Here is a 15,664-nt window from a genome sequence, read left to right as displayed (position 1 = left end):
TGTTTATTTCGTGATAATACATTGCTAATTTCATGAGAAGGTTCTTAAGCTTAGATATTTAACTGCAATTTGAAAGACAGATTACTGAACAATGGTAGTTAGTCGCGGATTAGTGCCTCGCCAACGGGTTTGCACGTGATGTTTTCCGGGTTTTCTTCTTGTTAGTAACATTTAAATAGAGGCCAGTTCCAATAAAAGACCTCCCGGAAGGCATTCGAGTCCGGATGAGTCGAAAACTCTGAGGAATTTTTTGGTGGATGGTTCGTCCAGATATGTCGGGTCTTGTCCTTTTCCATTCGGCCCTTCATTGTGGGCCTGGCCGAACTCGTATTGGGTTTACTAAGAAAAAAGCCCTTGTTAGTGCCCACAACGCAAAAAGAGTAACTTTAAGAGGAAAAACAAATTTGTTTTTGATTTTATGTAATTAGATTTAATCTTTTCTAAATGATTCTTGGCATGATGATGTTGATGACAATGTTCTCGACTTATACTTTTCAGAATCATTTTAATATATTTAACAAATCTGAAAAAATGCCTTTATTGGTAATTTAAATTCTACATTTCGTTATGTTTATCGGGCTTCGAAATGGGGAAGATTGAGGGGATGGGGTTATTAAATTTAAACTTATATTTTAAAATTTAAATTATTCTTTAATTATAATAATGTTTTAAAAAATTATTAAATAATGTATTAAAAATATAAGCGCGACCTGTTAAACAATCCTTTATAAAAATATAGGATAAAATGGATGGAACACTCAGAAAGTAATGAACATGCTTATTGATAGCATATGTTTATGGAGGATAAATTAGGGGAGCGAAATTAAGGCGATTTATATGTAGCATTGTATTGATAAAAACTGATATGATGAGCAGTTTAATGTTAAAAAGTCTAATATCGAAGGTCTGATGGTCAGGGCGGTTAAGACATCAGAGGGCCCCGGATCAAATATGACTGAGCAATCCCAAAAATTTTTCATGGAAGGTCTGTTCTGGCTACGTCGGTTCCCTTATCCCCACTACCCAGTCGCTCCCATTATAGACTTGATCGAACCCACAATGGTTTTGCTTTCATTTGACCCTTCCTGCTCTGGAGGTACTAAGAGAGCCTTTTTCCAAACCTATTGTGGGTCGGGCTAGGCCCGCAATGAGAATGACAACGCAAAGATAAAAGCCTGACAGAACGATCAGAAAAAATCTCTGGATAGTTGCTCGTTAGATTCAATTCCAGCTCTCCCAAATCGAAAGTCTGAAGAGTTAGCTGCCTCGGGCATTCGTCCATCATACACAATCTACGAAAAAAAGACCCTTCTAACATCACAAGGTAGAAAGAGCTAAAAATAAAAAAAGGCTTTCACGTGGATATGAAACAGCCGTGTAATTGGGACGAAATCTGACATATTATAATTGATTCGTTATGAAAATTTCTGAACCGATTCAGGTATTTATTTATTCTCGAATTATTTGTGTGGCAACATGAATATATTGAGAATGTAACACGGTGTAAACTAGTTCAGTAAAACCATTCACTGAGGAATTTCGTTCCACATGATAAACTATGGGACAATCAGCATATTATGGCCAAGTACTTCGGACTGGAATGCTCCAGAGTTACAGCTAGAGCCTTTATTATTTCGTACTATCAACAACTTTTATTGATATGAATTGTGCCTTAATTCATGACATAAAAGAAGAGTTTTAAAAAGTTTTTTTATTTTCAAAAAGTATCAATTTCTATATAAAATCTATATTTAAACAAGACTCAAACTATTAAGATATACAATAAGATAGAGTATTGAACATATTATTCTTCTGAAATTTAGAATATTTAAACAAAAATGGCACATTCAGTTAATGGCAGCAATAATAAGTTAAAATAATAGATTTAAATCCGAATTAATTATATATTTTTAAACAAATGAAATAATATTTTTTTCTCAATGTAAATCATAAAAACATATGTTTATACTATTTTAATATTAAAAAAAAATTAAAATAAACAATGATGATATTTTATAAATGCGTTGTTTTGGGGATGGATGAATTTACAGGGCATTCTTCGTATGTAAGTGTAGCTGAATCATCTTTTGTCGTTGTTTGATTATGAGATTCGGTTATGTAAGGGTGACTGGCATTATCATACATAGACTGTAAGTCTCTGACTGTCATTTCAGTTAAATTCGGTGCACCCATCTGCCCAATAGGCCTCAAGCTGACGTTAACGGCATCCAATGCGATAGAAGTAGCCATTTTATATATTCTGGGAATAAAAACCGATACTAACACAACAGTAGCGGATGCTACAACTCCTAGGCAAAGACAGGGATCCCTCCAACTGTTAGGAAAAATAAAAGAAAGAGACAACCACGTTACCCATACACACAACGTCAAGACACTAGCAATCTGAAAAGTAAGTCCTTCTCTATAATTTCGGCGACTTCGAACACAGAATGGTGAGATTAATAACCAAAAGAACAGCAATAATGCCGGATACGATATTGAGATGAAAATAATTTGTCTAGATGCTGTACACTGAGGAGGTACTGACTGAAAATGATTTCCGCAGTTAAGCCACCAATACTGAGCGGATAAACCAGCTTGAACTCCAACTGCGAATAAATAAAGCGACGATTGAATTAATCCACTGATATGTCCGGGTAATCCACCTGTATCTGAAGTGGCCAACATTAAACATCGAGCTAATATGGGTGCAAATAATGTGGTGTAAGCTGTGCCTATCAATAAACGCGTGGCACATATACTTTCTGAAGGATCAAAGCCGTAAGGTAAGATAGACGCATAACAGCAGATGATACCTAAAAGAATACATAATGCAAATCCTTGATTTCCTTCTATCGTGTCTCTTCGACAAATTCGAATCATAATGTAACAAGCAAAGGCCAGAGCCATAACTGTTCCAGTACAAGACACCGTTACACAAATTGTAATCCACGTTTTACTCCTCCAAGACAGATGCGAGCCTTTTGAATAAATCGAAGATAAATAATTTGCACATGCACAGTCTTCGGTGCATTGAAAATCTGGAATTTTATACCATCCAGCACCCATTGGTTGAAGTATATTCATTGTTTGCGAATCTATTTGCAGTTCTCTTCGTAGAAATCTTCCAACCTAAAAATTAAAAAGAAAAAAATCAAAAGAATAAAAGTCCAAATCAAAAGAATTTAATTTAAATGGCACCTACCTCTACGAAATTGAAGTAAGAAGCAGAATTTGGTTGATAAGACCACAGAGTAATTGTTTTCTCGTCTGTAATAACTTCTTTTATAATATTTATATTACCGATATCGAAAGCCATTGAAGGAACAATTTTCCAAAACTTTCTTTCGAACTGCTTCTTTAACGAAGTGCACATAGTCCAACTCGAACCACAATACTGTTCTTGTAAATTTTTCAATGTATCTGCCAATTTTAAAATAGTCTTTAGGACAGAATCAATAGCAGAATCTAATATGTGCATTTGCAATAAGCGACAAAGTGGATTTCTTGACATCGAAGCATTCAATCTGCAATCAGTGGTAAGGGACGTATATTCGTCCATAACTTTTTGACCTTTAGGAGACAATGGCACATCTTTTCGAATCAATGAAGTTGTTATGAGTGGATAATTATTTTCATAAGGTTGAGCAATAATCATAGCCGATACTGAGCTTGCAATATCTAAATTTGAGAGAGTTGACGAATGCACAAGTGGTCCAGCTACTAGCCAATATAAACGAGTGAGATTATAAAGTTTGGCAGTTCTCAAAGATTCCAGAAAGTCATTCTCAGTAACTAGAAGCACTAAGACTTTTACTCTCATCTTTTCGATCAGTCGAAACAGGTGATTGAATTTTGTTATATCACTAAAAATATAAAAATTTAGACATTACTAAAATATTCAAAACAATCTAACTTTAAATTTAATCTAATTAAAATGAAATTTCAATTAATAACTATTGCATTGTCTTAATTATGAAGCTCTATTGAAGCGATGATACTACATTTCTAATAGGACACGCTACAGTATTTTGTCCTCGGTTAATAAGCATCTCAAAAGGATTCGTATTATTTGCTTATTTATTATGCCTGAATAATACCCATCACTTTCTTTAAGGATAGGTTTAAGACATTTTGATTTTATGCTGCACAACTAATAGTGGGAGGAATGAAAGACCCTAGCCCTCGAGTATCACTAATAGCTCCAGAGCATGAGGAAAAACAAGAGTTAATCAAGTGAGATCACTTAACATACTAAATAGATAATTTTATTTTCTTTTGTAGGTTAGCACAACTTCGTTCTAGCTACGTAATTCACCGCATTGTTACAAAAACAATAAGTTAGTTATGCATATATTTCTATAAACAATGAAGACAGTGTGCTATAATTTTATCCTATTCACCTTTTGTATTGATTATTTGAATAATTAAGCAATGTAATTTCTATTCTGAAATTATCATTCAACATTTAATTTAGAAAATTTTGATAAATTTATTGTTTTCTGTGAAATTTACAATTATATAATAAGTAAGAAAACAGAATAGAAACTAATTCGGATTTTCAAATACAGATTACATAATAACAATACCATTCCATAATCAGTGCCACCGTATACCTTGCAACTATGGGAGCAGTCGTTACTCTACAGGCGAAAGTTCGTATTGCAATTTACAATTGATATATAACCTGCTCCATTATATAACGCTTTAAAATTCTTTTAAACACAGATAACCCTCGGATAAATCACACAATAATGGTGCCGATATGCAAAATAATTTTTTACATCTTCTCATAGGAAAAGAGTTAGAAAGACCATTCATGCATTACGTTGGCTATTTATGAGAAAGTATTTTGTTTATATCTGACAATTGCTGATGAGGAGGAAGAAGGGTGAATCTTTGATGGCACAAGATTGCATCCATTGTTTATTTTTCAGTTTATAAATAACAAAAGTATTTGAAAAAACCAATTTGATGTTTATAATGGGCAATTGCCAGGTAAAGCGACTTTAATACAGCTGGATAAGCAATCTAATAACGTAGTCCGTTTCAATTAAAACGGTGAGAAACTCCGGAACTATTTCTCAAAACAATACCAAATATCAACATTCCCTTTTATTAGAAATGGCTAAAAGCTCATAGTATTGATATTTACATCAATTATGTAATATTATTTGAATAAATTTATCTCGTTCAAGAGATATTTCTATTATCTACAAGTGAGTAATTTACATATAATGCAAACAAAGTAAATAAAAGAATTTATTTCTTTAATTATATAGCAAACACACACACACACACACTATATGAACAATGTAATAAAATATAATAGAATGAATAATAAAAAAATGTTTTTATATTTCATATTGTTAAATATTTACCACTCATAATAACTATATTAACTGACTTACTATAACATTTTAAAAATAATTTAGCTTTATTAATAATATTTTAAATCGATCTCCATACTTTATTATGGCGATCGATTAAATTTCCCCCCCCCCAAATTTTTACATTTTTGGACTCAGGAGACCTTAAAGCGTAGAGAAATGCAAGAAAAAAAAAACAGTTGGGGAGTTTTCTGTATGTATGTATATTACTGTGTGGGGGGCAGGATTTTATTCGCCCAATTTGAAGTTTAATAACTCCTGTGTTTTTTGTCAAAAATTTTTAAAATTTTGCATGGAGGTTTATGTATTAAGGGCATTGATGCTGTAAAATTTTGGTAGCTAAAGGCCGAGGGGATGGGAAAATAAAAGGGTCATGAGTCATATCTCGAATGGGGTAGCCTAACACTTAGTCAATAATAATAATAATACAAATTGTTTTTTAAGACACCACGAAGTGTTGATATTAGATACTAGACTTTTTCACATACACTTTATTCTCCTATGTGCTTTACAGTCTTTAAACCAATACGCGTTTCGGGCTGGTGCCCCTCATCTAATAATAATGCACGTTCTATATAGCGATTTCTATTTTATTGTCGACACGCATAAAACCAAATCCACTGTGTACTTGATGTAACTTTTCATTCTTAAAAATTTTTACGAGTGAAAAGTTACATCGAACACTGCGGATTTGGTTTTTATGCACGTCGACAATAAAATAGAAATCGCTGTAAAGAACGTGCATCATCCACCAACCCTAAACGTAGACGTTACTACCTTAAAAACCAAATAAAATTTTACATAAAAATGCATGAAACAAATTGAACATCAATTTAAATTCTTTATTTTGTGAATTATTTTATAAAAATAGAACATTGTTCAATGATATTCATTATATTTTTAATGAAAAAAATAAAAAAATAATACTGTCTACGAGAATTTCCTTTACAGAAAATGAATTGACATAAATAATAATTGAAGTGTTTTTAATTTAGAAAAATTGTAACTACATTTTCCTTTATAATTTCCCTGTATATAAATTACTTTCAATTTTCCCAAATAATCGCGCAATAGTCATTTCCGGTAATATGACCTTCGTATATGACACGCAATAACAGTTATGACACATCTTACTCTATTCTCACAGGGCTCTGATAATCCAGATACACGTTATGCCATTTATTATATCATTATTTAAGTAAATATATCTTTGTTTTTATAATTAATACGCTTTAAAGGTGTTATTTATTTAAATTTTTGTATGATTATTTAATGATAAACATGTTATGCGTCGTTTTCAATTTCGTGAATTTCGTTATCAAGGCTGTGATGAAAATATGTAAATTTGTGCCATAATTTTATGGAAAAAAATATGCCAAGATAATGTGTAATAAGAATAGTATTTTAAGTTGTAGAAGCCCTAGGCATGGGTGGAGTAGGCGAGGACTTTTTTATGTAAGTTTATGTAATGTAACAAGATGCAGAATATATTACACAAGATTGGTCAAGAATAAGTATCCACGCCCACCAGAAACCGAGTGGATAAAACCGCTGAACAATGGTAGTTGGTAGCGGTTTCGCGCCTGGCCAACGGGGAGTTTTCTAGATTTTCTACACGTTAACAATATCTGAATTTCTCTTAGAAAGTCCTCCCGGACGACATCTCCCATTGGCAGATCGCCCACGTGTCACGTGGACGTAAACAAATCAAATCAAACAACTATCCACAAGCATATGTTTGTATATGTTTGATGCTCTTAAAAGAGTAGGTCCTAAGAAAAAAATATATATTATCTACGTCTACAACAACCACTGTATACCAGAGTATACAGATAAAAAATCCTACAATTCAGAATCGGAAATATCGACAAGATACAGCAAAGTAAACTGCCTGGGCGAACTGCCGAGGAGGAATTCCTCCGGGAAAACTTTCTATGGAAAACTGACACTTATTTGCGTGTTAGACACGTGAAGAAAACCGGTAAACTCCACGCGACCAGGCAATTGGTCAGGTTCAAACCCACGACCAACCACTAATATTCAGTGTTTTATCCCCTTGGCTAGAAGAAAGATTTGTATACTAAAATTAATGTATATAATACATATGAAATATACAGGAATATCACTAATTTTCCAGTACATTTAGTTCCAAAGTCTTACGGAGTAAAAGATTTTACAGGTACAAACAGCTAGAGCCACCAAAAATTCTTAATGAAATGCACAGTTTGAATTATGAAATGGCAAACAAATGAAACAAAATATTACTTGAAGAAGCAAAATTGTAAAATTCACAGGTGGCATTTGTGTAAATCTGCTCTGCACACCAATGTAGCCATTCAGTATACTTGTGTGAACGTTTTAAAATGTATTCTTAATTCTACCAGGAATCAAAGAGATGTCGGAAAATCATCGGTGCATTGTACTTAATTACATTACTGGATCTAATTAGTATTTAAGAATTCGTACAAAAATAAATGTTTTTAACTTACTGTTCATCAACTACTTCAGATGCTGCGACACAAATTCGTGCAGTGACGGCCCTCTGATGAAAATACGTGCGCATACTTTCACTACTCGATAACAGTGCCACTTTTTTCCATTCCAAATGAGAAAGTACCGAAATCAGTGCCTAATTAAAGAATTCATTAAGATCTACTCTCAATGAAACTTTTTTACGAATGTAAATTAGAATACTTTACCTGAATTTCGTACTTGAGTGATGTTAATTGGAAAGGCATATGTGTTATTGTTAAATGGCGTAGAAAATCGGAAACGGATGTTTTGGCAGGATTCAATAAAGGACCGATAAATCCTGTAATTATAACATATGATAATTATTTTTGATTAATTTTAATAATTTATTTTATTGACTCACCCAAAATATATTGTGATCTGCATTCTTCCTTCTCCAAGTAACTACTTTCTGAAAGGCCATGCACTGTTAACCTCAGAGTATTTTGAGTATCAATACACGTATCGTAGGCATTAAGACCTAAAGTATAGCAAATATATTTCATTATATCTACTATACTTATATAAAATAATTCTTAAAAAAATACAGCATATAAATTATCTTCTAATGTTATGAAGAAAATGCAGTGTGGTCCAAAAATCAGTTGACCGTGTTTTGTATTTTACACTTATACTTGAGAATCTGAACTGTAAATTTAATCTAGATTAGTCTTATTCGTATGGCAACGCAACACTTGGGCGATCTGCCGAGGGGTGACCCTCGGGAGGTCTTTTAGGGAAACTAGCCCCTATTTAGGTATTGCTTTGAAGAAAATCCGGAAAATTTCACATGGTCAAGCGCGAACTCCCGATTAGTGTTTAGTGGTATTATTCACTCGGCCGCTGGTGGACTTTTACAGTTAAGTTTTAAAATACTTAACTGACTTTTGGGCCACCTTGTATGTTGAAATCTAATAAAGTTTAATAAATATTATTGTTAAATTGAGCACGTTTTGTATTAACTAAACGATCGAGTCAGCCATTTTTCTGCGTTTAACTGAATCTTGATGAGGCTTATTTGTGAATTCAGGGGCATATTTTAAGGGTAAGATAATATAAGCGACTTCAACAATGTAAATCTCCTTGAATTGTTACCTCCTTTTCAGTGTTTTATTTGTTTTAGAGGTTTCTGTGGGGAAGAGTTTTCGTTATGAAAACATCTTTCTAGTGTTAACTCCACTGAAATCTGACTTTACAATACATGTTTTATACATAATAATCTCTGATTTTAATGCTTATTTTCTTTATTTATTTCATTAATACACTGAAAAAAATGATCTAAAATGGTTCTCATCTCATTAACAGACATCTCTGAATTGCAAATACAAATAATGATAACTTAATGGATAATTTTAATTAAAATTCTTCAAACTCTCAACTCTTAAAATCATAAAAAGAATTAAACATTACATTAAAGAAGAATAATCACGGGTCGAGAGCAAAAATTAATTGAGACAAATGTAGAAAGGCAAAGGTAAAAACCAAGGTCAACGAGGCAGAAATCACTTCCTGTTGGGTGGTTATTTAATCACACTAACCAAATATAAATTTAATATAATTACAGATACTACAATATCTATTATATAAGCTCGGAATTTTGGAGGTTATTGAACTCGCCTTAAATCGAAATTAATTATAACATAATACTTGGGTAATATAAATTCAATTGAATAAGTTGAAATCAAGTCTTTGTAACGTCTGATAAAATTCGTTAAAGTTAAATTAAGTCTTAAATTACCTTGAAAACTTGTGAAAGCTTTAGACATGTAACTGTTTTTTTTTTTCTCCCCTTCTTATATTTTCCTTAAGATTTTGAGGTCATTCTTGAAAGTAGACCACGTTTGCCTCGGGTTATAATATTTCCTGTCTCTTATTGTACGCTAAAGTAATTAATATGATAAACAATACTACTATAAGTAGAGTCTACGTAAAAATAACATTTATACAGTAGTTTTGCTATCTTCGGCCTTGATAATAGTTTAAAAAAACGCTGCGGATTGGCGTTTATTCTTACGTGTTTTTAATGTGTAAAACACACAAAAAAAAAAATGGAGGAATTTTTCGTGATATAACTTGCCTTTTTGCCAATTGGTTTTTAAGAAAAGAACATTTTGATTATTCTATTTTTTTTTCTGTTATTTATATGGCTTCCAATTTATTGTCTGTTGTCAGGCTTCGAAAAAAAATACATCCGCAATTTTTCAGATGAAGCCTTCTTATCGATACGACAACAAATTTGTAATTTAAAATGACAACTCTTTATTATTATTATTATTATTATTATTAACTCCTTTTTTACTGCATACTGTTTATTATACTGTGTATTATATACTATTGTGTATGTATTAGAAGTACGCCTAGTATGCTTGTATAACGCTTACTTCTCCAATATACAATATACAGTCCGATACATAATACACAGTACGATTGGGCCAATTTTTTCTATATAATTATATAAAACAATTAAACAATAATTATAAGGAAAGATAACAAAATAGTTTTGCTAATCTCCTTATAATTTAAATAGTTTTTAAAAATATAATGGACATAAATCAATTATGAAGAAGTTTACACGTAATTTATGCAATTAAAGATTTTTCTTATTATCCGAGTTGAAGATAATGTTCTTAATATAAGAAGAAATTCTTAAAGCTATTACTTATCTGTATAAATGTATAAAGATTAAGCAGACCAATTCGTATTCCTTTGGTGTAACTTCGATTGTTGAGCCAATCGACGAACCACGCTGCCGAATACATCTGTTCGAATCCTCCTCTATGCAACTTATCACAGCGATTCCCTCGATTGATGTCAAATAATCCTATGAGAAGGACATCACCTGGTCTGGATACATAAGGAGTGACCGACTGACCACAATACTGACAATGACCAATAGATGCCATCGATAGAATTACTAATGTTAACAATAGGATCTTCCTCATCTTTCGAAAACATTAATTTTATAATATTCTGTAAAAAAATGTTTGGATTAACATTATCAGCAGTTGATACTATACTTAAATTTCTCAATAATTTATAATTTCTATTAAAATAGATTAATAAACAATATTTTAATGCTTAAACAATACACTAGGTTCTAAAGAATTAAATATAGTATAACACGTGATCCCATCTATTTCCCAATTCCCTCGATCTTTAACCACCAAAATTTAATAGCATCAATCCCCTAATACGGCCTATATATACATTTAACTCTCTCTGCCCTGTGGGCACTAAGAAGACCTTCTTAAAAAGCCTATTACGGGTTCGGTCAGGCCCACAATTGGTGGCCAGATGATGAGCGTGTCAAATTACCCACACCAGCGATAGTTTGTAAGAGAAGCATATCACTTATAAGACCCAGAAATCAAGAAAAAAATGGGAGGAAGAGTTGAAGGATTCAATGAGATATGGCTAAAGATTGAAATATGAAATCAAGGAATGGAGTTGGTAAAGGCGTCTAATATCCTGCAAAGATTTAGCCAAGGATGACGATTTTACAACAAAATACTACAATATTCAGAATATTTAATAGAATTACCTATCTAGTTATAATAAATAAAAGAATTATTTAAGATGATAAACGATAATAGTCTTTATAAATTTAATCACTGTTTGAAGGGATTATTGTAGTTTCTGGGATCGAAATTGAATAAAAAGTATCTGAATTTGACAGGTTTGTCTCCATTTTTAATTTAATTTACTTGCTGAAAATCATTGTTAAACTTCATCAACACATTATGAAGTTCTATTGAGGAAGTTTCTACAATTTCAGTCTTCATTCTATTATTTTCAGCAATTTATACGTATTGTATATTATTATATACAATATATATATATATATATTTTTTTTTAATGGTGTAAGCTGTTGTCTGTTTACTAAATTAAGTAACTTGCTGTATATAAACGATTCGTTTGTATTTTCGTGTTGTTTATTTTGATACGTGTTACTTAATGGTCAATTACCTCCTGATAACATAGTGATTAGTGAACCACCCTTTAATTCGTGTAATACAAATCTTACTTCACGCTCTTTTGTTTGATTAAATTCAATACAAATGTCTGTTTTACTTTCGTATATTCGATACTCTTAACCCATTTGAAGATTATTTATACTTGAACTTAAGCAATTAAAAGAAAAGAAAAATGTTTAAGAAGGGTGGCACGCCTCGTTCTTACAGTAGATCCTCGCTTTACGACCGCTCCAGTATTAACTTTTCTGTAACGATTGTATAAAATGTTGTATCTTTTTAGTCATCTAAATGTAATATTATATAATTAAAGTAATTATAACTAGGAACGTAATCTCAATTTATGACATTGAACTTATGGGAAGTAGGACGGCTCGCTTAACGACGATTTCCTAAATAGGTCATAACATCGAGGGATCTACTTTAATTGTTAAAAATAAATAAAAAGACGAAGCAATTTTACTTTAAATTATATTAATAATTAAATAGAGTATAATCTCTGGATATTTATTATAAATATTACACGCTTATAACTTTTATAGGCTTCATTATAATGTAACATGTATAGTCTACAGAACATTTCATTTCATGGTAATTAATTTTATGGTAATTGTTTCTATAATAAAATCTCTCCCTCTCTGTCTCTCTTCTACTGTCAAATAAGATAAAATATGATTTATAAGTACTATATTTATACATAATTTGTATTAAAATCACTCTAAAATATGCTACTAAATTATAATTTGGGTAGCATCCTTATAGTAAGTCTAATAATGTAAGATTGCTTTCTAAAGATAAACCATAAATTTAAATTAATCTTCTTAAAATAAATCTAAATTAAATATTTCTTTTATTAGAATGAACTTTTATCGCATGAATTCAATCGACCTAGCATTTGTATGTTAATGATTATGTACAGTACTCTTTCAGATAACAGGTTAATGAATATCTTGTTTAATGAGTATAATTAACATATTTACCATTGATTATCTTAATAATATAAAGGATATTCGAAAAGCCTTAAATTATAAGAAAAAATCTAATTAATTTACTGCTTTTTTAAGGCTAATATTTGGACATTCGAAGTATTAATTGAGTATTAATCATGTGTAGGTGGCACATTAAAGCCAAGCCATTACTTGAAAATGATTGAGTTTTTCTGTGTTTCTAGGCTTTTTGGAGTTTAGTTTACGTTGAAATCCTACTGTGCAACTGGCAAATGGCAGCAAAGTTTCCAGTTGCTTTTGCTACTCAATGTGCAACTTGAAAGAACTGGAAAACTATTAAAAATTATTAGCTGTAAAGCAGGCACAAATATGTTTTAGTTATTTCTTAATTTGCTTTAGTTATTATTTAGTTATTGCAGGACATTAAAAATTATTTAAAAAAAACTCGCTTTTCAATGTTAATAACAATAATCATTTCAATTAAATAAATAGAAGGGGCAATAATGACCCCTTTTTTTTACTCTTTCCGCCCTGCGGGCATTAAGAGGGCCTCTTATAGCAGGCCCATTATGGGTTCGGCCAGGCCCACAATGGGGCGACCGGGTGGTGAGGGACGGGGCCCGACATATCTGAACGGACCATCCCCGAAAAATTGCTGGGGATTCCTTGACTCGTTCGGATTCGATTCCAGGTCTCCCAGAGCGGTAGGTTGCAACCTTGACCGCTCGGCCGGACCTACAGCGGTCCTTTAAAGTAGTTTAATACGTTTTGCAACTTCCAAAATCATATTAATAATTCTGTGTAAAATATATATTAAAAATTACCTTTACGTAGAAATTTTCACAAATAGAAAAAGTTTATTAAAGTTTGCTGGAAACTGCATACAACAACAAATGCTTTGAATTGAGTTGAAAATTTAAATAAAAAAAATGAACTTAGATCAAACTTCTAACTTAAAGGGTAATTTTCGTTTTTTTTTTAAATAAACCGTATTATAAAAATTTACAATAATATTTTGTATTAAGATTTTAAAAAACAAAGATGGTCAATACCCCGATCACTCAATTTGATTCTTATTTTAGTAACGAAAAGTCCCGCTACCAAGAATGCTCTTTCCGATTCAATTCATGTGGGTGGAATCGTCTTTAATGCATTTAATAGAAGACGGATGTTATGAGTTTTTTTCACCCGTAGCCTGGAAGATTTCTAGTTCGTTTTCGAGATTGTAATACTTCTTTTGCTCTCTAGTATTCTTGATTTGTCTACCGCGGCTGCTTTAATAGAAACATCAAGCTCATAGCCCGATAATTTGGCAATTCGTTTTTGGCTTTAATAATCAGATTTATGAAGAAAAACTTCATACTTGTAGACTTCGTACTCGTTGGTATCCTTGCCCAATTTGCACAATTTGGCGTTACGCAGTTATTGATGCTACTGGGCATGGTTAAAAATTAAGANTGATAATTTAATTGTTAAGAATCAGTATTTTAACGTTTATATCTTAAAAATATGCAGCTAATTTGCGTAGATTTTATATAATTGTAATGAAGTATTAAGAATTAATGTACGAAATTGTATTATTATTATTAAATTCTAATTTAAACAATGTTATTGGGCATGTACAGTACAGTACGGCTATTGTTAATGTAGACTATATTTTGCAAATCCTGGAGCGAAACAAGAGAAAAATAGGGCATTATGACCCGCCGTGGATCATTTTAGCAATTATTTTTTTTTGTTCTTCTATACAACAATACCTTAATGTCGATTTTGTAGGGCTTAAATTAGGCGGCTAGTAAAAGACATTTTCTATTACCTATATAATAACTAAAGTTCTTTCGTCCCATTAAACAGAAATTCTACAAGAATGGTTATTATTAACGGCAGAAATTTACTTTTTTTTAGCGTGAAAGTAAGTGTTAAATAATAATTTCTATACTGTATAGTTAAATATCAAGAACATTTTGCTCTACAACTGCAGTAAATTCTCTTCTTGACACTGTAGGAAGGGTAGGAGCTCGACTTATGAGGCTACATTCAAGGCTTCAGGCTTTAAATTTTATTTTTATTAATAAGGCCTCTTATATATTATATAATAGGATCGTAAAACTTCTAAATGCAAAAGTGTTAGTAGGTTACAGTTAAGTACAAAATGCTTATTTGTTGTAAACATTGCGTTTCGCAAGATCAATTAAATCAAATACAATCAAAAATATTGATTTCTCTAGTTAAATAAATGCTTATAAACTCATATTAACAATTACTTAATAAAATTTACTATATTTTTAACCCCCTAGAATATTTTAAATAATGTTTATAGGTAGGAAAAAAACGGCAGAAGTTACTTTTAGGTTATTGATGTATATACTTACACATAGAAAAAAAACTTACCTGTTTGATACTGAGGAAAAGAAAAGAAGATAAAGAAGACGGAACAGTTAGGCAACTACACTCCTTCCTGCCGAGTGATTATAGAACATTTTCCGAGGTACCACGGGAACCACGTGCTCGATCAACACTGCCACCTACCGGTCAAAACAATTATCTAGACACTCGGACGGTCAGTCGGACGTGACAATTCGACGAGATTTCTATCTCGTCTATTGTTTCCGTAACACAATTCAGGCTGCAAGCAAAATATTTCGTCATTTTTTACGACTTGATTTTCTCTCGTAACAAATTGACAACAATGTAAACTCAATTGCGTATTTTTGAGAAATTTGCTATTAAATTTATCGAATAAATATAGTTTTTTATTTAATATAATATAATTTTAATCGCTAATTGAGCCGTCGTAAAGCGAGCCAATTTTTTTTTTATTTCTCTAAGTTCAGTGTGGTAGATT

General features: G+C 31.6%; 1 protein-coding gene across 1 annotated transcript; it reads right to left on the bottom strand.

Moving 5' to 3' along the window:
* Positions 1-1,846: 1,846 nt before the first annotated feature.
* On the bottom strand, positions 1,847-15,330 carry LOC111639320 (metabotropic glutamate receptor 2-like). Its single transcript, XM_023385177.1, has 7 exons — positions 15,211-15,330; positions 10,594-10,871; positions 8,266-8,382; positions 8,090-8,202; positions 7,880-8,019; positions 3,206-3,866; positions 1,847-3,132 (listed from the first exon to the last, which is right to left on the bottom strand). The coding sequence occupies exons 2-7, from the start codon at positions 10,841-10,843 to the stop codon at positions 2,014-2,016; spliced, it is 2,400 nt and encodes a 799-aa protein (XP_023240945.1). The 5' UTR covers positions 10,844-10,871; positions 15,211-15,330; the 3' UTR covers positions 1,847-2,013.
* Positions 15,331-15,664: the final 334 nt, after the last annotated feature.

This window comes from Centruroides sculpturatus, unplaced genomic scaffold (assembly GCF_000671375.1).
Source record: "Centruroides sculpturatus isolate CEXI.00-Female unplaced genomic scaffold, Cexi_2.0 scaffold1174, whole genome shotgun sequence".
NCBI lineage: Eukaryota > Metazoa > Arthropoda > Arachnida > Scorpiones > Buthidae > Centruroides > Centruroides sculpturatus.
Note: the sequence above shows the minus strand (reverse complement) of the source record. Positions and strands in the feature narration are given on the sequence as shown.

Coding starts and splice junctions, on each gene's coding strand:
- LOC111639320 (XM_023385177.1), bottom strand. CDS start 10,843: ATGAGGAAGATCCTATTGTTAACATTAGTAATTCTATCGATGGCATCT. Junction 8,383..10,593: donor CACCAAAGGAATACGAATTG/GTCTGCTTAATC, acceptor GCTATACTTTAG/GTCTTAATGCCTACGATACG. Junction 8,203..8,265: donor CAGATCACAATATATTTTGG/GTGAGTCAATAA, acceptor TTATAATTACAG/GATTTATCGGTCCTTTATTG.